The sequence below is a fragment of the Oncorhynchus gorbuscha genome, linkage group LG17 (assembly GCF_021184085.1).
Source record: "Oncorhynchus gorbuscha isolate QuinsamMale2020 ecotype Even-year linkage group LG17, OgorEven_v1.0, whole genome shotgun sequence".
Classification (NCBI taxonomy): domain Eukaryota; kingdom Metazoa; phylum Chordata; class Actinopteri; order Salmoniformes; family Salmonidae; genus Oncorhynchus; species Oncorhynchus gorbuscha.
This window is the reverse complement of record NC_060189.1, coordinates 56,139,216-56,165,990: the sequence shown is the minus strand read 5'-3', so window position 1 is coordinate 56,165,990 and position 26,775 is coordinate 56,139,216. Positions and strand designations below refer to the sequence as shown.

At 44.6% G+C, this 26,775-nt stretch overlaps 1 protein-coding gene across 5 annotated transcripts in view; it reads right to left on the bottom strand.

Annotated features, from left to right (window-relative positions):
* The window catches only part of LOC124001246 (lipopolysaccharide-responsive and beige-like anchor protein), a 399,363-nt gene that overhangs the window by 60,675 nt on the left and 311,913 nt on the right, over positions 1–26,775 (bottom strand). For all 5 annotated transcript variants that reach the window (XM_046307891.1, XM_046307893.1, XM_046307892.1 and 2 more), the window contains one exon: positions 4,119–4,286. In XM_046307891.1, the coding sequence (XP_046163847.1) occupies positions 4,119–4,286 (168 nt within the window). The remainder of the gene's footprint in view (positions 1–4,118; positions 4,287–26,775) is intronic.

Below are 26,775 nucleotides of genomic sequence, written 5' to 3'. Positions count from 1 at the left end.
GGAGCGAGAGGGACAGGAGAGAGAGGGAATGGGTAGTGAGGGACAGGGTAGTGAGGGACAGGGTAGTGAGGGACAGGGTAGTGAGGGAAAGGGTAGTGAGGGAAAGGGTAGTGAGGGAAAGGGTAGTGAGGGACAGGGTAGTGAGGGGAAGGAGAGAGAGGGAAAGGGTAGTGAGGGACAGGGTAGTGAGGGACAAGGTAGGGAGGGACAGGGTAGGGAGGGACAGGGTAGTGAGGGACAGGGTAGTGAGGGACAGGGTAGTGAGGGACAGGGTAGTGAGGGGAAGGAGCGAGAGGGAAAGGGTAGTGAGGGACAGGGTAGTGAGGGACAGGGTAGTGAGGGACAGGGTAGTGAGGGACAGGAGCGAGAGGGACAGGAGCGAGAGGGACATGAGAGAGAGGGAATGGGTAGTGAGGGACAGGGTAGTGAGGGAAAGGGTAGGGAGGGACAGGGTAGTGAGGGACAGGGTAGTGAGGGAAAGGAGAGAGAGGGAAAGGGTAGTGAGGGACAGGGTAGTGAGGGGAAGGAGAGAGAGGGAAAGGGTAGTGAGGGACAGGGTAGTGAGGGAAAGGAGAGAGGGACAGGGTAATGAGGGACAGGGTAGTGAGGGACAGGGTAGTGAGGGACAGGGTAGTGAGGGACAGGGTAGTGAGGGACAGGGTAGTGAGGGACAGGGTAGTGAAGGACAGGGTAGTGAGGGAAAGGAGAGAGAGGGAAAGGGTAGTGAGGGACAGGGTAGTGAGGGACAGGGTAGTGAGGGACAGGGTAGTGAGGGAAAGGAGCGAGAGGGACAGGAGCGAGAGGGACATGAGAGAGAGGGAAAGGGTAGTGAGGGAAAGGGTAGTGAGGGACAGGGTAGTGAGGGACAGGGTAGTGAGGGAAAGGAGAGAGAGGGACAGGAGAGAGAGGGACAGGAGAGAGAGGGACAGGGTAGGGAGGGACAGGGTAGGGAGGGACAGGGTAGGGAGGGAAAGGGTAGGGAGGGACAGGGTAGGGAGGGAAAGGGTAGGGAGGGACAGCTGGAAGAGAGGCTCCCTGCCCCAGAGGCCTACAGTCTACACAGGCCAAGCCATGGTAGGGTGGAATGGGGTAGAGGAGGGGTGGGTTCTAGCTGAGCGTTTGGAATGTCTCAAGGCAGATTAGGGAAAGCTGCGGAGACCGTTGCAGTGTTTTCCCAGACGGGGACTGCTTCCTGGTCATGCTCTCCCTCCATCAGGAGACAACATCAGCTCTCTTCTTCCACTTCCTATTCTCTGTGTTGACTAATGCCACATTAAGACTACCACTTTTTACTGCACCGGGACAGAGAGTACTGGTACAGGGGTTCCCCTTCTATTTCTAATTCTAATCCCCCCCCTCTCTCTCCCTCTCTCTCTCTCTCTCTCTCTCTCTCTCTCTCTCTCTCTCTCTCTCTCTCTCTCTCTCTCTCTCTCTCTCTCTCTCTCTCTCTCTCTCTCTCTCTCTCTCTCTCTCTCTCTCTCTCTCTCTCTCTCTCTCTCTCTCTCTCTCTCTCTCTCTCTCTCCCTCTCTCTCTCTCCTGCCCTCTCTCTCTCTCCTGCCCTCTCTCTCTCTCCCTGCCCTCTCTCTCTCTCCTGCCCTCTCTCTCTCCTGCCCTCTCTCTCTCTCCTCTCTCTCTCCCTGCCCTCTCTCTCTCTCCTGCCCTCTCTCTCTCTCCTGCCCTCTCTCTCTCTCCTGCCCTCTCTCTCTCTCCTGCCCTCTCTCTCTCTCCTGCCCTCTCTCTCTCTCCTGCCCTCTCTCTCTCTCCTGCCCTCTCTCTCTCCTGCCCTCTCTCTCTCTCCTGCCCTCTCTCTCTCTCCTGCCCTCTCTCCTGCCCTCTCTCTCTCCCCTGCCCTCTCTCTCTCTCCCTGCCCTCTCTCTCTCTCCTGCCCTCTCGCTCTCTCCTGCCCCCTCTCTCTCTCGCCTGCCCCCTCTCTCTCTCGCCTGCCCCCTCTCTCTCTCGCCCTCTCTCTCTCTCGCCCTCTCTCTCTCTCTCTTTCCTGCCCCCTCTCTCTCTCTCTCTCCTGCCCTCTCTCTCTCTCTCTCCTGCCCTCTCTCTCTCTCTCTCCTGCCCTCTCTCTCCATCTCACGCTGTCCTTTGTCTGTGATTATGGAAAATCTCACGGCCGTCGCACACCAGTGACAATACACAGACGGGAACAGTCTGCATTTTACAGCTTTCACATAATACGAGTATAAATTAAACATACCCACGCAAACAGGAACCTGCCTCGAGTTGTCGCACAACCCCCACAAACCAGACAACACGCCAAGGACATCCTCGGTTATTCATTTCCCTTCATTCAAAACGAAGTGCGGTTATGCGGTTACTGTGATGCGTTTATTTGCATAAAAACAGCATGTTTTCCATCCAGATGCAGCTTGTCGAGTGGTTGAGTAAATCACATGACCGTAGCCTCGCTGCAGAGGGGGTCTTCCTCGGTCTTTAAATGTACAGAATATAGAGACTTCATCAGATACGGACCAGCGCCCCTGAAGAAGATTGGCCTTGCCAGTGGCCCCACATAATCACATGCCTATATGCCATAACATTTTAGTATGGGCAAGTATATAGGTGACCTATGCCCAGCAAGTTTCAAACATCACACGCCTTTATAAACGTCAGCTGGGAATTGAATGAACTGAAGACTCTGAAGACGGGTCCTCTTGTACATTAGCCTGAGCAAAACATCCCAGAGCTAGCTAACGGAACAGTTGAGTCACTTTGACCTTCAGCTGAACACCCACGGACACTAATCAACCTCTAGCACGGTTCCACGGTGAGTGTACTGCTGGAAATGACGACTACTATCGCCCTACTGTGTGTCCTTGTTGAACGCCGATGTCAAGATGGTGATTCTCTGGCCAGGACTCGGATAGTAAAAGATCTGAGGGAGGTTGGTTTTTGGTTGGTGAACGGGAAATGTTGTTAATTTCAAATGTATACACTTTATTCCAAATGAACGTCATAATAGTGTCATGAAATGATATTCAACACAACATAAGTAATTGTGATATCAGAGCAATTAGGATATTTGTTTGGGGCTTCAGAGTGTCTTCAATGAAATACATATTGCATTATATAGGAGGTTAGGTTGACCAGCTCTCGTTGTGTTTAGGGTACACGGTGTTCTCTCTGGAGGTTATTAGAGCCAGGACGGTAGCCGGTATCAGGTTCTTTTTTCCATGACAAAAATGAAGCAGATCAAACTCTTTGGTCCTTTAAAAACCTGCTGTATGTAACATATTGTACTACAGCTTAGAAAATAAATACATGCAACTCTGGATGACATCATGTTTGTTTGTTTCCAACATTAGAGCCGATTTCTAAACCAGTTCAATCCGCTTTGTCCATACTAACGAGTATCACCATACTGGTATGGTCCCGGCACTAGAGTTTACACAGTACACACACAGTGCACTCTGGGCCAGAAGAGGCTGTCTCAGAGGCTGGCTGCCATTCTGGCACCCTGAGTTACACTTCAGTGGCACCGTTTTAGACGAGAAGTCACACTCTAGTTGTGGGGTCAGCACCCTGTTCGCCTGCCACAGATTTGTTAGTGTGTCAATGAGAGAGTTAGCGCTGTAAGCTAGTGGGCTAGCCGTGGTTTATTGCTATATTGGTGTACCGTGTTGCTGCTGTGGGGAGAGAGGGAGAGGCTGCCTGCCTGTTGGTTCAAAGTGAAGGGAGGATGAATAATGAATGAAAGTAGAGCGAGAAAAACAAACACACTCCCGATTTTTAAGGGCTTTCTCAGACCTTAAAGTGGAGCACTTCATATAGCTTTCAGTGGGATCCCAGTCCTGGAGATGAAAGACTGCTGGGTTCAGCAACTCAACTTGACTGAATAGTACTTACTTACCACACAGCCCTGCTGTTGAATGGAACACAAATAACAGCGTCAATAATGTCAGAGGATTATATTTGCTGATGCTAATGGACTTTAATTGAATTGGATTCAACATCCCAGTTAAGAGCTTTAATGATTCTGTGTGATACCGTGGAGTAATTCATGTCCAGCAGGGGATTTTAGAGATGGAAAAGACAATTAATATTATAACAAATAATACGCAGAAAAACGTCACGTCAACTCTGTGTGTGTGTGTGTGTGTTACATCACCTCTCTGAGCATGGGGTCGGTGATGGAGCTGAGGTTGATGGTCCCTTCATAGGTCAGGTAGTAGAAGACGTTGAGAGACCTGGTGGCCTCAGGACCCTGCTGCTTGTAGCCAAAGATCAGGTCGATCCACTGGTGCAGCTGGCACGACACAAACTCACTCTCCAGAGCCTGGGAAGACAGGAGGAGAGGAGGAGCCATGGTTAGAGGGGATTGGGCTAAATGAAAGGGTTATTGAGCAGAGTGAGGCAGCGAGGACTCATGGTTAGAGGGGATTGGGCTAAATGAAAGGGTTATTGAGCAGAGTGAGGGAGCGAGGACTCATGGTTAGAGGGGATTGGGCTAAATGAAAGGGTTATTGAGCAGAGTGAGGCAGCGAGGACTCATGGTTAGAGGGGATTGGGCTAAATGAAAGGGTTATTGAGCAGAGTGAGGCAGTGAGGACTCATGGTTAGAGGGGATTGGGCTAAATGAAAGGGTTATTGAGCAGAGTGAGGGAGCGAGGACTCATGGTTAGAGGGGATTGGGCTAAATGAAAGGGTTATTGAGCAGAGTGAGGCAGCGAGGACTCATGGTTAGAGGGGATTGGGCTAAATGAAAGGGTTATTGAGCAGAGTGAGGGAGCGAGGACTCATGGTTAGAGGGGATTGGGCTAAATGAAAGGGTTATTGAGCAGAGGGAGGCAGCGAGGACTCATGGTTAGAGGGGATTGGGATAAATGAAAGGGTTATTGAGCAGAGTGAGGCAGTGAGGACTCATGGTTAGAGGGGATTGGGATAAATGAAAGGGTTATTGAGCAGAGTGAGGGAGCGAGGACTCATGGTTAGAGGGGATTGGGATAAATGAAAGGGTTATTGAGCAGAGTGAGGGAGCGAGGACTCGGATAGATAGAGTGGTACAAGAGGATCCCAAGATTATATCAATAATAGGAGGTAGGGAATCTTTGCAAATAATTGATGGTTGATGTCACTGATTATAATTGATTGTTGATGTCACTCATAAGCCAGAGAACCAAGAGGGTATTAGACAATGTCAAATGATTATTTATACAGGTCTACTGAAGCATTATGAACAGATACAGTAGACCTGCTAAACTGCAAGACTGCAAATGATGTTTGCCACTAATGGTTGTAATTCCAGAACGCTTACTCCACTCCCCCAACCCCCACAAAAAGCTGCAACTCAAAGCAGAACTTGTTCAAAGTCATTTCAATAGCAGATAGCAGCACTGACTATCATCTGCATAATGAAGAAAATGCTCCAATGCTAATCGTGTGAAAACATGAAACATGAGAACACTCCGTTCTAGTAGGACGTTGGGGACTCATTTTGGACTCTTCTTCCCCTTTCGTGGGACGACGAGGCGAGATAATGTATATAGCGGTGCTTTGGAATGTCTCTGTCTCACCATAACATTGAGATACAAGCTGTTTTTCTACTCATTAGCTGGCAAAGAAGGGAAAACATTTATGGTTTGTCATAAAAACAGCAATTGTGTTAATTTCTGGAAAAGCTGTCGGCACGGCAACAACAAAGGCTTCTAAACGCGTTCCAAATTAGAATGAGGAGGCCTTGATTGTCATTGCTGCCTTGTGTCACATTAATTCTGTGACAAAACATTAAACCGGTACACTTAAATGGCAATTTATATCATTTAAATGTTTACAGCCGGGGCTGGCCCATCACTCACTTAAATGTGACTTTCTGACAGCTAATTTTCCTTCTAATTCTCTCTCACTCTCTTAATTATAACTTTCAATCAGGGAGGAACGGCAGAGAGAGAGAGAGAGAGAGCGCGAGAGAGAGAAAGAAAGAAATGGGGAAAGAACGAGATTCAGACAGAGAGAGAGAGACCGAGACAGAGAGAGACAGAGAGAGACAGAGACAGAGACAGAGAGAGACAGAGACAGAGACACAGAGAGAGAAAGAGAGAGAGACCGAGACAGAGAGAGAGACCGAGACAGAGAGAGAGAGAGAGAGAATTTGAAAACAAATCCAATTTTGAAAAACTCCCATATCTTTTGGGTGAAATTCCACAGTGTGCCATCACAGCAGCAAGATTTGTGACCTGTTGCCACGAGAAAAGGGCAACCAGTGAAGAACAAACACCATTGTAAATACAACCCATATTTATGCTTATTCATTTTATCTTGTGTCATTTAACTATTTGTACATTGTATATATATATATAATATGACATTTGTAATGTCTTTACTGTTTTTAAACTTCTGTATGTGTAATGTTTACTGTTAATTTTTGTTGTTTTTCACTTTATATATTCACTTTGTATGTTGTCTACCTCACTTGCTTTGGCAATGTTAACACATGTTTCCCATGCCAATAAAGCCCTTGAATTGAAATTGAATTGAATTGAGAGAGACCGAGACAGAGAGAGAGAGAGACAGAGACAGAGACAGAGAGAGAGAGAGAGAGAACAAGATTCAGACAGAGAGCGAGAGGAGGTGAGCAAGAAAAAAAGCTAACAGCTCGACGCCTGCTGCCTGTCTGCCATCGTGACATCTCGTCCTGACGGGGTGATCGAGCCTCAGCCTGATGGTAAACTGTGAAAGCTCTTGTATAATGACTTTATGAGCCGTGGAAACAACATCAATAAATTGGTCGGTGTCAAAGAGAGAGAAGAGGCCCTGGGGCGGCAAAGCACTGAAAGGTCTCTGGGTTTTAATGTGGAACTGGATCTGCGTCCTAAATGTAACCCTGTTCACTATATACATATATGGCCCCGGGTCAAAATGAGTGCACTAACTAGGGAGTAAAGTACCAACATTGGGATGCAAGCTGGGAAGTGGAGTGGAGGAAGAACACGATTTCAATGAGGACTGGGAACATTTCTTATATAAGTGCACAGCAAATTGTGTGAATAGGTTTTGGTTATTATACGTCATGGTTCTTTTTGTAAATGTTCAACAATTATACTTCCGCAATTCAAGTTTGGCAACCTGGAAACATGGTGAAATTAGTAGCCACAGAAAGCGCAATTATTTTCCCCCTTTAAAACACAATAAAATATGAGAGAATATCAATGTTTTGGGAGTAATTATTAACAATAAGACCAAACAGAGCACCCCTGGAACAGAGCACCCCTGGAACAGAGCACCCCTGGAACAGAGCACCCCTGGAACAGAGCACCCCTGGAACAGAGCACCAGAGCACCCCAGTCCAGGCTTCTTGTCTGCATTTCCTCCGACATAAACACACTTATGTTAATACGTTCAAAGCTCTGTGTCAGAGAGTGATTCATTTTATTAGGGCTACATGTCTATTAGAATCCAGGACAGGCCTCTTAATGACAAGCTGACTGGGGGCCGATGGGGGACCGGTGTGTGTGTGTGTGTGACAGAGAGAGAGCAGTTCATTATGCGCTAGGCCTGACCTTTGACGGGGCCCTGCTCCCTCTGTTTCTAAACTAATGCAGAGTCTGATGGCCATTTAATGTGCATTGCAATCTCCTGTCAATCAAGGCAGGGAAACAAAGAACAGCCTGTGTTATTACAGCACCCTCTCCAGAGGCCCGCCTTTATGGTAATGAGGATCTAGCATTTGGGGAAAGGGAGAGGGGAATACTATTGTGTGTGTGTCTGTCTCTGACTGGGATGCAATCGTTTGGTAGTGCCTAGAAATCCCCTCTCTCATCAGTGATTCAGGGAGCGTTTGGTAGTGCCTGCGGAGGTATAGTGAACTAGCTCTGTGGTGTGTCTTTCAAAGCCTCTCAGTCTGTGCTGCTAAAAGAGAGGCCCATTGGCAATTCTACCCTGTGTTCTCCCAGACATGTTTGATCAACAAGCAAAACGTTTGTGGGAGAATCATCTCTTTATTTTATTTTTTATTTTTTTTAAAATAGTGTGTGTGTGTGGGGCGGGAGGGGGCAGTGTATTTCACAATAGTTCTCTTTTGTTTGATTTTAATCCCATCCTTCAGCTGCCCTCAACCCCCCTTTGCCATATATTATCAACTGTGCTGTGATGTTTGACAACATTTCTGAACCTTTATATATTCTCGTAGTTTCTACAGATAGTAAATTAAAGATGACCATTTTTGCTAAAAGTATTATATTAAAAACCCTTCTTCGTTAAGATAAAGATCTTTCAGCCACCAAGCCTTCATCTAAAAAACATTCTTTGTCAGAGCCAGAAGTGTTGTGTAGATTAGAGAGAGCCAGAAGTGTTGTGTAGACTAGAGAGAGCCAGAGGTGTGTAGACTAGAGAGAGCCAGAAGTGTTGTGTAGACTAGAGAGAGCCAGAAGTCTTGTGTAGACTAGAGAGAGCCAGAAGTCTTGTGTAGACTAGAGAGAGCCAGAAGTCTTGTGTAGACTAGAGAGAGCCAGAGGTGTTGTGTAGACTAGAGAGAGCCAGAGGTGTTGTGTAGACTAGAGAGAGCCAGAGGTGTTGTGTAGACTAGAGAGCCAGAAGTGTTGTGTAGACTAGAGAGGGCCAGAAGTGTTGTGTAGATTAGAGAGAGCCAGAAGTCTTGTGTAGACTAGAGAGAGCCAGAGGTGTTGTGTAGACTAGAGAGCCAGAAGTGTTGTGTAGACTAGAGAGAGCCAGAAGTGTTGTGTAGACTAGAGAGAGCCAGAAGTGTTGTGTAGACTAGAGAGCCAGAAGTGTGTTGTGTAGATTAGAGAGAGCCAGAAGTCTTGTGTAGACTAGAGAGAGCCAGAAGTGTTGTGTAGACTAGAGAGAGCCAGAAGTGTTGTGTAGACTAGAGAGAGCCAGAAGTGTTGTGTAGACTAGAGAGAGCCAGAAGTGTTGTGTAGACTAGAGAGAGCCAGAAGTGTTGTGTAGACTAGAGAGAGCCAGAAGTGTTGTGTAGACTAGAGAGAGCCAGAAGTGTTGTGTAGACTAGAGAGAGCCAGAAGTGTTGTGTAGACTAGAGAGAGCCAGAAGAGCCAGTTGTGTAGACTAGAGAGAGCCAGAAGTGTTGTGTAGACTAGAGAGAGCCAGAAGTGTTGTGTAGGCTAGAGAGCCAGAAGTGTTGTGTAGACTAGAGAGAGCCAGAAGTGTTGTGTAGACTAGAGAGAGCCAGAAGTGTTGTGTAGACTAGAGAGAGCCAGAGGTGTTGTGTAGACTAGAGAGCCAGAAGTGTTGTGTAGACTAGAGAGAGCCAGAAGTGTTGTGTAGACTAGAGAGAGCCAGAAGTGTTGTGTAGACTAGAGAGCCAGAAGTGTGTTGTGTAGATTAGAGAGAGCCAGAAGTGTTGTGTAGACTAGCCAGAAGAGTTGTGTAGACTAGAGAGAGCCAGAAGTGTTGTGTAGACTAGAGAGAGCCAGAAGTGTTGTGTAGACTAGAGAGAGCCAGAAGTGTTGTGTAGACTAGAGAGAGCCAGAAGTGTTGTGTAGACTAGAGAGAGCCAGAAGTGTTGTGTAGACTAGAGAGAGCCAGAAGTGTTGTGTAGAATAGAGAGAGCCAGAAGTGTTGTGTAGACTAGAGAGAGCCAGAAGTGTTGTGTAGACTAGAGAGAGCCAGAAGTGTTGTGTAGACTAGAGAGGGCCAGAAGTGTTGTGTAGGCTAGAGAGCCAGAAGTGTTGTGTAGACTAGAGAGCCAGAAGTGTTGTGTAGACTAGAGAGAGCCAGAAGTGTTGTGTAGACTAGAGAGAGCCAGAAGTGTTGTGTAGACTAGAGAGAGCCAGAAGTGTTGTGTAGACTAGAGAGAGCCAGAAGTGTTGTGTAGACTAGAGAGAGCCAGAAGTGTTGTGTAGACCAGAAGTGTTGTGTAGACTAGAGAGAGCCAGAAGTGTTGTGTAGACTAGAGAGAGCCAGAAGTGTTGTGTAGACTAGAGAGAGCCAGAAGTGTTGTGTAGACTAGAGAGAGCCAGAAGTGTTGTGTAGACTAGAGAGAGCCAGAAGTGTTGTGTTGTGTAGACTAGAGAGAGCCAGAAGTGTTGTGTAGACTAGAGAGAGCCAGAAGTGTTGTGTAGACTAGAGAGAGCCAGAAGTGTTGTGTAGACTAGAGAGAGCCAGAAGTGTTGTGTAGACTAGAGAGAGCCAGAAGTGTTGTGTAGACTAGAGAGAGCCAGAAGTGTTGTGTAGACTAGAGAGAGCCAGAAGTGTTGTGTAGACTAGAGAGAGCCAGAAGTGTTGTGTAGACTAGAGAGAGCCAGAAGTGTTGTGTAGACTAGAGAGAGCCAGAAGTGTTGTGTAGACTAGAGAGAGCCAGAAGTGTTGTGTAGACTAGAGAGAGCCAGAAGTGTTGTGTAGACTAGAGAGAGCCAGAAGTGTTGTGTAGACTAGAGAGAGCCAGAAGTGTTGTGTAGACTAGAGAGAGCCAGAAGTGTTGTGTAGACTAGAGAGCCAGAAGTGTTGTGTAGACTAGAGAGAGCCAGAAGTGTTGTGTAGACTAGAGAGCCAGCTAGAGAGAGCAGAAGTGTTGTGTAGACTAGAGAGAGCCAGAAGTGTTGTGTAGACTAGAGAGCCAGAAGTGTTGTGACTAGACCAGAAGTAGAGAGAGCCAGAGCCAGTGTTGTGTAGACTAGAGAGAGCCAGAAGTGTTGTGTAGACTAGAGAGAGCCAGAAGTGTTGTGTAGACTAGAGAGAGCCAGAAGTGTTGTGTAGACTAGAGAGAGCCAGAAGTGTTGTGTAGACTAGAGAGAGCCAGAAGTGAGAGCCAGAAGTGTTGTGTAGACAGAAGTGTTGTAGACTAGAGAGAGCCAGAAGTGTTGTGTAGACTAGAGAGAGCCAGAAGTGTTGTGTAGACTAGAGAGAGAAGTGTTGTGTAGACCAGAAGTGTTGTGTAGACTAGAGAGAGCCAGAAGTGTTGTGTAGACTAGAGAGAAGTGTTGTGTAGACCCAGAAGTGTTGTGTAGACTAGAGAGCCAGAAGTGTTGTGTAGACTAGAGAGAGCCAGAAGTGTTGTGTAGACTAGAGAGAGCCAGAAGTGTTGTGTAGACTAGAGAGAGCCAGAAGTGTTGTGTAGACTAGAGAGAGCCAGAAGTGTTGTGTAGACTAGAGAGAGCCAGAAGTGTTGTGTAGACTAGAGAGAGCCAGAAGTGTTGTGTAGACTAGACTAGAGAGCCAGAAGTGTTGTGTAGACTAGAGAGAGCCAGAAGTGTTGTGTAGACTAGAGAGAGCCAGAAGTGTTGTGTAGACTAGAGAGAGCCAGAAGTGTTGTGTAGACTAGAGAGAGCCAGAAGTGTTGTGTAGACTAGAGAGAGCCAGAAGTGTTGTGTAGACTAGAGAGAGCCAGAAGTGTTGTGTAGACTAGAGAGAGAAGTGTTGTGTAGACCAGAAGTGTTGTGTAGACTAGAGAGCCAGAAGTGTTGTGTAGACTAGAGAGAGCCAGAAGTGTTGTGTAGACTAGAGAGAGTGTTGTGTAGACAGAAGAGACTAGAGAGCCAGAAGTGTTGTGTAGACTAGAGAGAGCCAGAAGTGTTGTGTAGACTAGAGAGAGCCAGAAGTGTTGTGTAGACTAGAGAGAGCCAGAAGTGTTGTGTAGACTAGAGAGAGCCAGAAGTGTTGTGTAGACTAGAGAGAGCCAGAAGTGTTGTGTAGACTAGAGAGAGCCAGAAGTGTTGTGTAGACTAGAGAGCCAGACAAGAGAGACAGATTCCTGAGGAGAGATCCAGATCCACTAAGATCCACTAAGATCCAGATCCACCTGCCTCCAGCAGGCAGCAGGGTTATTGATGGGCCAATTAGCAGCCACTGTCTGTTTCATCCTGTTCCACCGGGAATCCTCTGATAATTCATGAATAATTTAGCATGCCTTTATGTAAATGACTGGCAGGGGGTGGATGGCACCGAAATATCACTACACTACTGTTATCAGGAGGTTTCCATCACCACACTACTGTTATCAGGAGGTTTCCATCACCACACTACTGTTATCAGGAGGTTTCCATCACCACACTACTGTTATCAGGAGGTTTCTATCACCACACTACTGTTATCAGGAGGTTTCTATCACCACACTACTGTTATCAGGAGGTTTCCATCACCACACTACTGTTATCAGGAGGTTTCTATCACTACTGTTATCAGGTTTCCATCACCTCACTACTGTTATCAGGAGGTTTCTATCACCACACTACTGTTATCAGGAGGTTTCTATCACCACACTACTGTTATCAGGAGGTTTCTATCACCACACTACTGTTATCAGGAGGTTTCCATCACCTCACTACTGTTATCAGGAGGTTTCCATCACCACACTACTGTTATCAGGAGGTTTCTATCACCACACTACTGTTATCAGGAGGTTTCCATCACCACACTACTGTTATCAGGAGGTTTCTATCACTACTGTTATCAGGAGGTTTCTATCACTACTGTTATCAGGAGATTTCTATCACTACACTACTGTTATCAGGAGGTTTCCATCACCACACTACTGTTATCAGGAGGTTTCTATCACTACACTACTGTTATCAGGAGGTTTCTATCACTACACTACTGTTATCAGGAGGTTTCTATCACAACACTACTGTTATCAGGAGGTTTATATCAGTACACTACTGTTATCAGGAGGTTTCCATCACCACACTACTGTTATCAGGAGGTTTCAATCACTACACTACTGTTATCAGGAGGTTTCAATCACTACACTACTGTTATCAGGAGGTTTCTATCACTACTGTTATCAGGAGGTTTCAATCACTACACTACTGTTATCAGGAGGTTTCTATCACTACTGTTATCAGGAGGTTTCTATCACTACACTACTGTTATCGGGAGGTTTACATCACCACACTACTGTTATCAGGAGGTTTCTATCACTACACTACTGTTACCAGGAGGTTTCTATCACTACTGTTATCAGGAGGTTTCTATCACTACTGTTATCAGGAGGTTTCTATCACCACTGTTATCAGGAGATTTCTATCACTACCGTTATCAGGAGGTTTCTATCACTACTGTTATCAGGAGGTTTCTATCACTACCGTTATCAGGAGGTTTCTATCACTACCGTTATCAGGAGGTTTCTATCACCACACTACTGTTATCAGGAGGTTTCTATCACTATACTACCGTTATCAGGAGGTTTCTATCACTACCGTTATCAGGAGGTTTCTATCACTACTGTTATCAGGAGGTTTCAATCACTACACTACTGTTATCAGGAGGTTTCTATCACCACACTACTGTTATCAGGAGGTTTCTATCACTACACTACTGTTATCAGGAGGTTTCTATCACCACACTACTGTTATCAGGAGGTTTCTATCACTACACTACTGTTATCAGGAGGTTTCCATCACTACACTACTGTTATCAGGAGGTTTCTATCACTACACTACTGTTATCAGGAGGTTTCTATCACTACACTACTGTTATCAGGAGGTTTCTATCACTACACTACTGTTATCAGGAGGTTTCTATCACCACACTACTGTTATCAGGAGGTTTCTATCACTACACTACTGTTATCAGGAGGTTTCTATCACCACACTACTGTTATCAGGAGGTTTCTATCACCACACTACTGTTATCGGGAGGTTTCTATCACTACACTACTGTTATCAGGAGGTTTCTATCACTACACTACTGTTATCAGGAGGTTTCTATCACTACACTACTGTTATCAGGAGGGTTCTATCACTACACTACTGTTATCAGGAGGTTTCTATCACTACTGTTATCAGGAGGTTTCTATCACTACTGTTATCAGGAGGTTTCTACCACTACTGTTATCAGGAGGTTTCTATCACTACTGTTATCAGGAGGTTTCTATCACTACACTACTGTTATCGGGAGGTTTCTATCACTACACTACTGTTATCGGGAGGTTTCTATCACTACACTACTGTTATCAGGAGGTTTCTATCACTACACTACTGTTATCAGGAGGTTTCTATCACTACACTACTGTTATCAGGAGGTTTCTATCACTACACTACTGTTATCAGGAGGTTTCTATCACTACACTACTGTTATCAGGAGGTTTCTATCACCACACTACTGTTGTCAGGAGGTTTCTATCACTACACTACTGTTATCAGGAGGTTTCTATCACCACACTACTGTTATCAGGAGGTTTCTATCACCACACTACTGTTATCAGGAGGTTTCTATCACTACTGTTATCAGGAGGTTTCTATCACTACACTACTGTTATCAGGAGGTTTCTATCACTACCGTTATCAGGAGGTTTCTATCACTACTGTTCTCAGGAGGTTTCTATCACTACACTACTGTTATCAGGAGGTTTCTATCACCACACTACTGTTATCAGGAGGTTTCTATCACTACACTACTGTTATCAGGAGGTTTCCATCACTACACTACTGTTATCAGGAGGTTTCTATCACTACACTACTGTTATCGGGAGGTTTCTATCACTACACTACTGTTATCAGGAGGTTTCTATCACTGCACTACTGTTATCAGGATGTTTCTATCACTACACTACTGTTATCAGGAGGTTTCTATCACTACTGTTATCAGGAGGTTTCTATCACTACTGTTATCAGGAGGTTTCTATCACTACTGTTATCAGGAGGTTTCTACCACTACTGTTATCAGGTTTCTATCACCACACTACTGTTATCAGGAGGTTTCTATCACTACACTACTGTTATCAGGAGGTTTCTATCACCACACTACTGTTATCAGGAGGTTTCTATCACTACACTACTGTTATCAGGAGGTTTCTATCACTACACTACTGTTATCAGGAGGTTTCTATCACTACACTACTGTTATCAGGAGGTTTCTATCACTACACTACTGTTATCAGGAGGTTTCTATCACTACACTACTATTATCAGGAGGTTACTATCACTACACTACTGTTATCAGGAGGTTTCTATCACTACACTACTGTTATCAGGAGGTTTCTATCACTGCACTACTGTTATCAGGATGTTTCTATCACTACACTACTGTTATCAGGAGGTTTCTATCACTACTGTTATCAGGAGGTTTCTATCACTACTGTTATCAGGAGGTTTCTATCACTACTGTTGTCAGGAGGTTTCTATCACTACTGTTATCAGGTTTCTATCACTACTGTTATCAGGAGGTTTCTATCACTACTGTTATCAGGAGGTTTCTATCACTACACTACTGTTATCAGGAGGTTTCTATCACTACACTACTGTTATCAGGAGGTTTCTATCACTACACTACTGTTATCAGGAGGTTACTATCACTACACTACTGTTATCAGGAGGTTTCTATCACTACACTACTGTTATCAGGAGGTTTCTATCACTACACTACTGTTGTCAGGAGGTTTCTATCACTACACTACTGTTATCAGGAGGTTTCTATCACTACTGTTATCAGGAGGTTTCTATCACTACTGTTATCAGGAGGTTTCTATCACTACACTACTGTTGTCAGGAGGTTTCTATCACTACACTACTGTTATCAGGAGGTTTCTATCACTACACTAGTGTTATCAGGAGGTTTCTATCACTACTGTTATCAGGATATTTCTATCACTACTGTTATCAGGAGGTTTCTATCACTACACTACTGTTATCAGGAGGTTTCTATCAATACACTACTGTCATCAGGAGGTTTCTATCACTACTGTTATCAGGAGGTTTCTATCACTACTGTTATCAGGAGCTTTCTATCACTACACTACTGTTATCAGGAAATGTCTATCACTACACTACTGTAATCAGGAGGTTTCTATCACTACACTACTGTTATCAGGAGGTTTCTATCACTACACTACTGTTATCAGGAGGTTTCTATCACTACACTACTGTTATCAGGAGGTTTCTATCACTACACTACTGTTATCAGGAGGTTTCTATCACTACACTACTGTTATCAGGAGGTTTCTATCACTACACTACTGTTATCAGGAGGTTTCTATCACCACACTACTGTTATCAGGAGGTTTCTATCACTACACTACTGTTATCAGGAGGTTTCTATCACCACACTACTGTTATCAGGAGGTTTCTATCACCACACTACTGTTATCGGGAGGTTTCTATCACTACACTACTGTTATCAGGAGGTTTCTATCACTACACTACTGTTATCAGGAGGTTTCTATCACTACACTACTGTTATCAGGAGGTTTCTATCACTACACTACTGTTATCAGGAGGTTTCTATCACTACTGTTATCAGGAGGTTTCTATCACTACTGTTATCAGGAGGTTTCTACCACTACTGTTATCAGGAGGTTTCTATCACTACTGTTATCAGGAGGTTTCTATCACTACACTACTGTTATCGGGAGGTTTCTATCACTACACTACTGTTATCGGGAGGTTTCTATCACTACACTACTGTTATCAGGAGGTTTCTATCACTACACTACTGTTATCAGGAGGTTTCTATCACTACACTACTGTTATCAGGAGGTTTCTATCACTACACTACTGTTATCAGGAGGTTTCTATCACTACACTACTGTTATCAGGAGGTTTCTATCACCACACTACTGTTGTCAGGAGGTTTCTATCACTACACTACTGTTATCAGGAGGTTTCTATCACCACACTACTGTTATCAGGAGGTTTCTATCACCACACTACTGTTATCAGGAGGTTTCTATCACTACTGTTATCAGGAGGTTTCTATCACTACACTACTGTTATCAGGAGGTTTCTATCACTACCGTTATCAGGAGGTTTCTATCACTACTGTTCTCAGGAGGTTTCTATCACTACACTACTGTTATCAGGAGGTTTCTATCACCACACTACTGTTATCAGGAGGTTTCTATCACCACACTACTGTTATCAGGAGGTTTCTATCACTACACTACTGTTATCAGGAGGTTTCCATCACTACACTACTGTTATCAGGAGGTTTCTATCACTGCACTACTGTTATCAGGATGTTTCTATCACTACACTACTGTTATCAGGAGGTTTCTATCACTACTGTTATCAGGAGGTTTCTATCACTACTGTTATCAGGAGGTTTCTATCACTACTGTTATCAGGAGGTTTCTACCACTACTGTTATCAGGTTTCTATCACCACACTACTGTTATCAGGAGGTTTCTATCACTACACTACTGTTATCAGGAGGTTTCTATCACCACACTACTGTTATCAGGAGGTTTCTATCACTACACTACTGTTATCAGGAGGTTTCTATCACTACACTACTGTTATCAGGAGGTTTCTATCACTACACTACTGTTATCAGGAGGTTTCTATCACTACACTACTGTTATCAGGAGGTTTCTATCACTACACTACTGTTATCAGGAGGTTACTATCACTACACTACTGTTATCAGGAGGTTTCTATCACTACACTACTGTTATCAGGAGGTTTCTATCACTGCACTACTGTTATCAGGATGTTTCTATCACTACACTACTGTTATCAGGATGTTTCTATCACTACACTACTGTTATCAGGAGGTTTCTATCACTACTGTTATCAGGAGGTTTCTATCACCACACTACTGTTATCAGGAGGTTTCTATCACTACTGTTGTCAGGAGGTTTCTATCACTACTGTTATCAGGTTTCTATCACTACTGTTATCAGGAGGTTTCTATCACTACACTACTGTTATCAGGAGGTTTCTATCACTACACTACTGTTATCAGGAGGTTTCTATCACTACACTACTGTTATCAGGAGGTTACTATCACTACACTACTGTTATCAGGAGGTTTCTATCACTACACTACTGTTATCAGGAGGTTTCTATCACTACTGTTATCAGGAGGTTTCTATCACTACACTACTGTTATCAGGAGGTTTCTATCACTACACTACTGTTGTCAGGAGGTTTCTATCACTACACTACTGTTATCAGGAGGTTTCTATCACTACTGTTATCAGGAGGTTTCTATCACTACTGTTATCAGGAGGTTTCTATCACTACACTACTGTTGTCAGGAGGTTTCTATCACTACACTACTGTTATCAGGAGGTTTCTATCACTACACTAGTGTTATCAGGAGGTTTCTATCACTACTGTTATCAGGATATTTCTATCACTACTGTTATCAGGAGGTTTCTATCACTACACTACTGTTATCAGGAGGTTTCTATCACTACACTACTGTTATCAGGAGGTTTCTATCACTACTGTTATCAGGAGGTTTCTATCACTACTGTTATCAGGAGCTTTCTATCACTACACTACTGTTATCAGGAAATGTCTATCACTACACTACTGTAATCAGGAGGTTTCTATCACTACACTACTGTTATCAGGAGGTTTCTATCACTACACTACTGTTATCAGGAGGTTTCTATCACTACACTACTGTTATCAGGAGGTTTCTATCACTACACTACTGTTATCAGGAGGTTTCTATCACTACTGTTATCAGGAGGTTTCTATCACTACACTACTGTTATCAGGAGGTTTCTATCACTACACTACTGTTATCAGGAGGTTTCTATCACTACACTACTGTTATCAGGAGGTTTCTATCACCACACTACTGTTATCAGGAGGTTTCTATCAGTACACTACTGTTATCAGGAGGTTTCCATCACCACACTACTGTTATCAGGAGGTTTCAATCACTACACTACTGTTATCAGGAGGTTTCTATCACCACACTACTGTTATCAGGAGGTTTCCATCACTACACTACTGTTATCAGGAGGTTTCCATCACTACACTACTGTTATCAGGAGGTTTCCATCACTACACTACTGTTATCAGGAGGTTTCTATCACCACACTACTGTTATCAGGAGGTTTCTATCACTACACTACTGTTATCAGGAGGTTTCTATCACTACACTACTGTTATCGGGAGGTTTCTATCACTACACTACTGTTATCAGGAGGTTTCTATCACTACTGTTATCAGGAGGTTTCTATCACTACTGTTATCAGGAGGTTTCTATCACTACACTACTGTTATCAGGAGGTTTCTATCACTACTGTTATCAGGAGGTTTCTATCACTACTGTTATCAGGAGGTTTCTATCACTACACTACTGTTATCAGGAGGTTTCTATCACCACACTACTGTTATCAGGAGGTTTCTATCACTACACTACTGTTATCAAGAGGTTTCTATCACTACTGTTATCAGGAGGTTTCTATCACTACTGTTATCAGGAGATTTCTATCACTACTGTTATCAGGAGGTTTCTATCACTACACTACTGTTATCAGGAGGTTTCTATCACTACTGTTATCAGGAGGTTTCTATCACTACACTACTGTTATCAGGAGGTTTCTATCACTACACTACTGTTATCAGGTTTCTATCACTACACTACTGTTATCAGGAGGTTTCTATCACTACACTACTGTTATCAGGAGGTTTATATCACTACACTACTGTTATCAGGAGGTTTCTATCACTACTGTTATCAGGAGGTTTCTATCACCACACTACTGTTATCAGGAGGTTTCTGTCACCACACTACTGTTATCAGGAGGTTTCTATCACTACACTACTGTTATCAAGAGGTTTCTATCACTACTGTTATCAGGAGGTTTCTATCACTACTGTTATCAGGAGGTTTCTATCACTACTGTTATCAGGAGGTTTCTATCACTACTGTTATCAGGAGGTTTCTATCACTACTGTTATCAGGAGGTTTCTATCACTACTGTTATCAGGAGGTTTCTATTACCAACTGCTGTGTATCGTCAAAGGTTTAGAGATCCCATTATTGCCAACAGAGTTGTTTGTCGCATAGTCATGTGTAAAGCTTCAAATGCCAGACATTTCACATTTTTATAGGAGTGAAATATTACCAATAATATACACTGCTCAAAAAAAATAAGGGAACACTAAAATAACACATCCTAGATCCGAATGAATGAAATATTCTTATTAAATACTTTTTTCTTTACATAGTTGAATGTGCTAACAACAAAATCACACAAAAATTATCAATGGAAATCAAATTTATCAACCCATGGAGGTCTGGATTTGGAGTCACACTCAAAATGAAAGTGGAAAACCACACTACAGGCTGATCCAACTTTGATGTAATGTCCTTAAAACAAGTCAAAATGAGGCTCAGTAGTGTGTGTGGCCTCCACGTGCCTGTATGACCTCCCTACAACGCCTGGGCATGCTCCTGATGAGGTGGCGGATGGTCTCCTGAGGGATCTCCTACCAGACCTGGACTAAAACATCCGCCAACTCCTGGACAGTCTGTGGTGCAACGTGGCGTTGGTGGATGGAGCGAGACATGTCTCAGATGTGCTCAATTGGATTCAGGTCTGGGGAACGGGCGGGCCTATCCATAGCATCAATGCTTTCCTCTTGCAGGAACTGCTGACACACTCCAGCCACATGATGTCTAGCATTGTCTTGCATTAGGAGGAACCCAGGGCCAACCGCACCACCATATGGTCTCACAAGGGGTCTGAGGATCTCATCTCGGTACCTAATGGCAGTCAGGCTACCTCTGGCGAGCACATGGAGGCCCCCCAAAGAAATGCCACCCCACACCATGACTGACCCACTGCCAAACCGGTCATGCTGGAGGATGTTGCAGACAGCAGAACGTTCTCCACGGCATCTCCAGACTGTCACATGTGCTCAGTGTGAACCTGCTTTCATCTGTGAAGAGCACAGGGCGCCAGTGACGAATTTGCCAATCTTGGTGTTCTCTGGCAAATGCCAAACGTCCTGCATGGTGTTGGGCTGTAAGCACAACCCCCACCTGTGGACGTCGGGCCCTCATACCACCCTCATGGAGTCTGTTTCTGACTGTTTGAGCAGACACATGCACATTTGTGGCCTGCTGGAGGTCATTTTGCAGGGCTCTGGCAGTGCTCCTCCTGCTCCTCCTTGCACAAAGGCGGAGGTAGCGGTCCTGCTGCTGGGTTGTTGCCCTCCTACGGCCTCCTCCACGTCTCCTGATGTACTGGCCTGTCTCCTGGTAGCGCCTCCATGCTCTGGACACTACGCTGACAGACACAGCAAACCTTCTTGCCACAGCTCGCATTGATGTGCCATCCTGGATGAGCTGCACTACCTGAGCCACTTGTGTGGGTTGTAGACTCCGTTTCATGCTACCACTAGAGTGAAAGCACCGCCAGCATTTAAAAGTGACCAAAACATCAGCCAGGAAGCATAGGAACTGAGAAGTGGTCTGTGGTCACCACCTGCAGAACCACTCCTTTATTGGGGGTGTCTTGCTAATTGCCTACAATTTCCACCTGTTGTCTATTCCATTTGCACAACAGCATGTGACATTTATTGTCAATCAGTGTTGCTTCCTAAGTGGACAGTTTGATTTCACAGAAGTGTGATTGACTTGGAGTTACATTGTGTTGTTTAAGTGTTCCCTTTATTTTTTTGAGCAGTGTATATATATTTTTATCTGTCTCTAAATGACACAAAACATTCTATGAATAGATTTTTGGGGGAGAAAAGTGGGGTTTAATTTCCCCCGGCTCTCATTTTAGCGATCCTATATTCCTCAAGTTCCTGTGTCTGGGTTGTGATGTTGGTTCCAATGAAAACACAGGATTTGGTAACAGTGACGGCACGCCATGCTCACGTTTCCTCTACGGCTGTCTGATGTTACAGAGAGGGGAGCGGGCTACCTTCATATACACAGGGGCTCAGGGGTGACCTGTGTGTGTGCGTGCATGTGTTCGGGGGTGACCTGCTCTGACCAACAAAAAAAACTTGACTAATAATGTGTGCCGACTGGTTGCGACTGTGTTATGGTCCGGGTCGGGTCAGCAAATAGCTGCCAGACTTCCTGTGCTGCTGAGCTGGGCCGGGTGTGAGCCGCTCACAGCTGCCTGCCGCATGGAATTGTGGGAGCTCTGGGATATGACTGCAGCCTTCCCGTTGACAGACGTCCAGAGGGAGAGACCAGGTTCAGCCGCCGTTCGACCCTTAACTCTCCCAAATGAATTGAATCATTTTGAAATATTATTAAATGATAAAAACATAATATTTACCAAGACATGTAACAGATAGCAAAGTAACAATGTAGAGGCTCTATCATCTTTCTCATTAGAGACAGACACATTTCTTCCTACCTACAGTCCAGAATAGGCTAAGAGTGGTAAAACTAGGACAGTGGGACTACAAGTAACTGCCAAATAATGGAAACACTTGAGTAAATGAGGGATACAAAGTATAATGAAAGCAGGTGCTTCCACACAGGTGTGGTTTCTGAGTTAATTTCAGCAATTAACATCATGCTTAGGGTCATGTATAAAATGCCCAGTTGCCTGTTATTTTGGCTACCCTGGCTAGAAGAGGAGATGTCAGTGACTTTGAAAGAGAGGTTTTAAATGACCATAGAGGGTTTAAAGGCTGTGTGTGTGTGTGTGTTTGGTTTGACTATCCTTAATTTAACCTTTATTTAACTAGGCAAGTCAGTTCAGAACAAATTTTGCCTACCCCGGCAAAACCCTAACCCGGACAACGCTGGGCCAATTGTGCGCCGCCCTATGGGACTCCCAGTCACGGCCGGTTGTGATACAGCTCAAAATCGAACCAGGGTCTGTAGTGATGCCTCTAGCACTGAGATGCAGTGGCTTAGACTGCTGCGCCACTCGGAAGCCCCCGAGGATCAGAAGTCCTCACAAGGATAGTAAAACAAGAAAAATGAGAATATTTCGCCATTCCCCACAAGGGAAAGGCTATTTTAGGCTTAGTGGTTATATTTAAGGTTAAGGTTACAATTGGGGTTAGGAGTTAAGATTAGAGTTAGGGGTTAGAGTTAGGAGTTAAGGTTAGGGTTAGGAGTTAAGATTAGAGTTAGGGGTTAAGGTTAGGGTTAGGAGTTAAGATTAGAGTTAGGGGTTAAGGTTAGGGTTAGGAGTTAAGATTAGAGTTAGCGGTTAAGGTTAGGGTTAGGAGTTAAGATTAGAGTTAGCGGTTAAGGTTAGGGTTAGGAGTTAAGATTAGAGTTAGGGGTTAGGGTTAGGGTTAGGAGTTAAGATTAGAGTTAGGGGTTAGGGTTAGGAGTTAAGATTAGAGTCAGGGGTTAGGGTTAGGAGTTAAGATTAGAGTTAGGGGTTAAGGTTAGGGTTAGGGGTTAAGATTAGAGTCAGGGGTTAGGGTTAGGAGTTAAGATTAGAGTCAGGGGTTAGGGTTAGGAGTTAAGATTAGAGTTAGGGGTTAAGGTTAGGACTTAAGATTAGAGTTAGGGGTTAAGGTTAGGGTTAGGAGTTAAGATTAGAGTCAGGGGTTAGGGTTAGGAGTTAAGATTAGAGTCAGGGGTTAGGGTTAGGAGTTAAGATTAGAGTTAGGGGTTAAGGTTAGGGTTAGGGGTTAAGGTTAGGAGTTAAGATTAGAGTTAGGGGTTAAGGTTAGGGTTAGGAGTTAAGATTAGAGTTAGGGGTTAAGGTTAGAGTTAGGGGTTAAGGTTAGGATTTAAGATTAGAGTTAGGGGTTAAGGTTAGGGTTAGGAGTTAAGATTAGAATTAGGGGTTAGGGTTAGGAGTTAAGATTAGGGTTAGGGTTAGGAGTTAAGATTAGAGTCAGGGGTTAGGGTTAGGAGTTAAGATTAGAGTTAGGGGTTAAGGTTAGGGTTAGGAGTTAAAATTAGAGTTAGGGGTTAAGGTTAGGGTTAGATTAAGGGTTGTAAAAGTGAGGTTTAGGGAAAATATTAATTTGAATGGTAATCAAGTGTTTGGTCTCCACATGGATAGTAAAACAAACATATGTGTGTCTCAGTCATCAGGACTCAACCCAAATAAACACGAGAGATTCTGGAGCGGTGCCTAAAACAGCGTTTTCCACCACCTTCAACAAAACACAGAATTATGGAAATTCTTGTGGAAGAATGGTGTCCCAGACACTTGTAGAATCTATACCAAGGTGCACTGAAGCTGTTCTGTCTCATGGTGACACAACGCCCTATTAAGACACTTTATGTTGGTGTTTCCTTTGTTTTGGCAGTTACCTGTACATTGTCCATACATTGAACTTTATAGGGGTGGATTTCACTGCTCTTAATGGGGTGCCACGGAATGCTTTCCTCTTACTTACCAGGCTCTAAAAAAAACCTTTTTTACCTTTTTAAGGATTTAAGGAAACCTGTCTGTAAAAATGTAAAAATGTCACTTAACAAATCAATCCCCCCCATTTGCATGTGTGTGATCGAACACACGTGTCCAGTGCAGGCAGAGTAACAGCCCTATTGATTACAACTAGATTAGGGCGGACATTCATCAGGCTTATGCACTCCTACACTCCTCAGAAACTATCTACTCACAACACAATGGGCAGAGTCAAATCAGATACCCACACTGTATATAGACAGAATATTCAACAGTTCAGATTCCAGCTAAAACCCCCCCTTCCAGATCCCAGCTAAACCCCCCTTCCAGATCCCAGCTAAACCCCCCTTCCAGATCCCAGCTAAGTAACACTATCAGATCAAACAATCAGTCCACAACAGAAATCTCCATGATACCCATATAATATTTCCACCCCCAACCACAAAAGTTCCAAAAGAATAATAACTCTCTCTCTCCCTCCATCTCCCCTCCCTCCCCATCGTTCGCCTCCCCTCCTTTCCAGGCATCTCCTGCTCCCTTTCATCTGGGGTTTGGTTTTGCTGCGTTTGACGGGCGTCTGATTAAAGGACCTATTAGCTCGCCGTAGCCGAGGAGCCCGACGTCAGTTTGCAGCAGGTATGTGAATAAAGGAAATGGAATGTTAGCTTCCACGGCTGCTGCCTCCTTGGCTCTCATTCCTTACGTCATGCCCCAGTTCCCCTCTCCCGTCCTGGGGGCCCAGGCTCTGAGCTCTGCCTCTGTGGCCCCTCATTGGGAAAACTCCCACACACACAGACAAGCACGCGCCCCCGTGCACACGCACACACACCTTTTTCCTCAGTCTCTCCCCAATCACGCAGCTTACAACCCTGAGACTTCTGGGTACAGGTCATCAGGCAGACACACACACTGTAACGCTGCGCTGAGTGGAACCTGACACACACACACGTCTCGCTGGTCTAAGTGGAACCCGAGATGAGACAGCAGGGTGAATATCCTGCTCGACCGGTGACGAGAAGCAGAGTGAGCTGTGATTGTGTAAAATCTCCCCAAAACAAACATGTCACAGAGTATTTGGAGAGACCTGGAGGGAGGCCTGGCATGTACTGTACTGTAGACTGTGGGTCGAGTCTAAAGTGGTATGTATGATTCATAGTAAAGAGTAGGCTGTGGGAAAGTGCTATGGTTCTGATTCAATTAACCAATGAAATTAAGCTTTGACATGGCCCACACAGACGTCAACTCTGGGACACACCAATTTTGCGTGACAGCCTACTTCATCAGTTCCAAACTTCCATATGAAAAATGACAAGTGCCCTCTAAAAGACGCCAAAATCCACAGAAGTGGGTCTGACGAAGATTAACGCAAGACTACCTGGGACTACCCAACCGTGTTTCAGTTTCACAAGCAAACACACCCAACCAATCACAGCTCCAGGTTGAGGGTCAAACTAAGCAGGAAGAGCAGGTGATGAGTAAAACGGTTCATCAACAGACCAAAAGCTCCAGTTCTGAGACGAGCATCATTCACCTAGAACAAGGCTAACAAGCTAACACACACATCACCACTGTTAGCATCTACAGTAAGTATGTGAGTAACAGATGAATTAAAGCTCAGTAAACACTCCAGGCGTTTCCCAGGGACAGAGATACATGTACAGTACCATTAGTTGGAGTTAGTGGCAGAACTTACTGGATGGGGAATTGTTTGGATATCTGTTGGGAGAGACAGAGAACTGAGTGTTTAGTTCGGGGGTCTGACATTCATGTTCCGTGTCCACTCAGAGTGCTCTCTTTCTGGGTAACGTAGTTGATGTGTTGGGTTACAGATTGAAGTTGCTTAGATGATTAAAATATATTATGGAGGTGACTAAGTTGTACACAAAAGCCCCTTTATGTCTGCCGGAGGGGTTCATTCATTCAGGTGAACGACACGTGGGTGAGCGGACCACGTAATAATAAATATATATAGAATACAGAGAGGAGCACTTACTGTACTGTTAGTACGCGTTTTGGTGGTGGAATTATAAAAAGGAAATGACGTCACACGGACATCTAAAGTGCTGGATGTTATTTTTTTTTAAATCAGTAAATGGTGAAATGGTGAAAAGAGAGAGATTTGATGTCCTAGAGTGCCATTGAGACTAAAGGATAGAGAGAGTAGAGAGAGTAGAGGAAGAACCACTACCGGATGAGGCAAACAGACTTCACATGAAAATAAACCTTCAAGAAATATATAGAGAGAGAGAGAGAGATTTTCATGAGAGAGAGAGAGAGAGAGAGAGAGAGAAATGAGAGAGACTTCTGTTAGAGAATAAAGAGAGAGGAAGAGAGAAAAGAGAGAGAGAGATGAGAGCAGAGAGAGAGAGAGAGAGAGAGAGAGGAGAGAGAGAGAGGAGAGAGAGAGAGAGAGAGAGAGAGAGAGAGAGAGAGAGAGAGAGAGAGAGAGAGAGAGAGAGAGAGAGAGAGAGAGAGAGAGAGAGAGATGTAATATTAGTGAGGGTAAGAAGGAGGAGGGGGACGGAGAGAGAGAAAGAAAGCCAAAAACTGCAGTGCTGCAGAAAAGCCTCCTGCCAGGCCATGCATGGGCTGAGAGAGAGAGAGAGAGAGAGAGAGAGAGAGAGAGAGAGAGAGAGAGAGAGAGAGAGAGAGAGAGAGAGAGAGAAAAAGAGGGGAAGAGAGAGAAAGAGGGGAAGAGAGAGAAAGAGAGGAAGAGAGAGAGAGAAGAGAGAGAAGAGAGAGAGAGAGAGAGAGAGAGGGGAAGAGAGAGAAAGGAAGAGCGAGAGAGAGGAAGGGAGAGAGAGGAAGGGAGGGG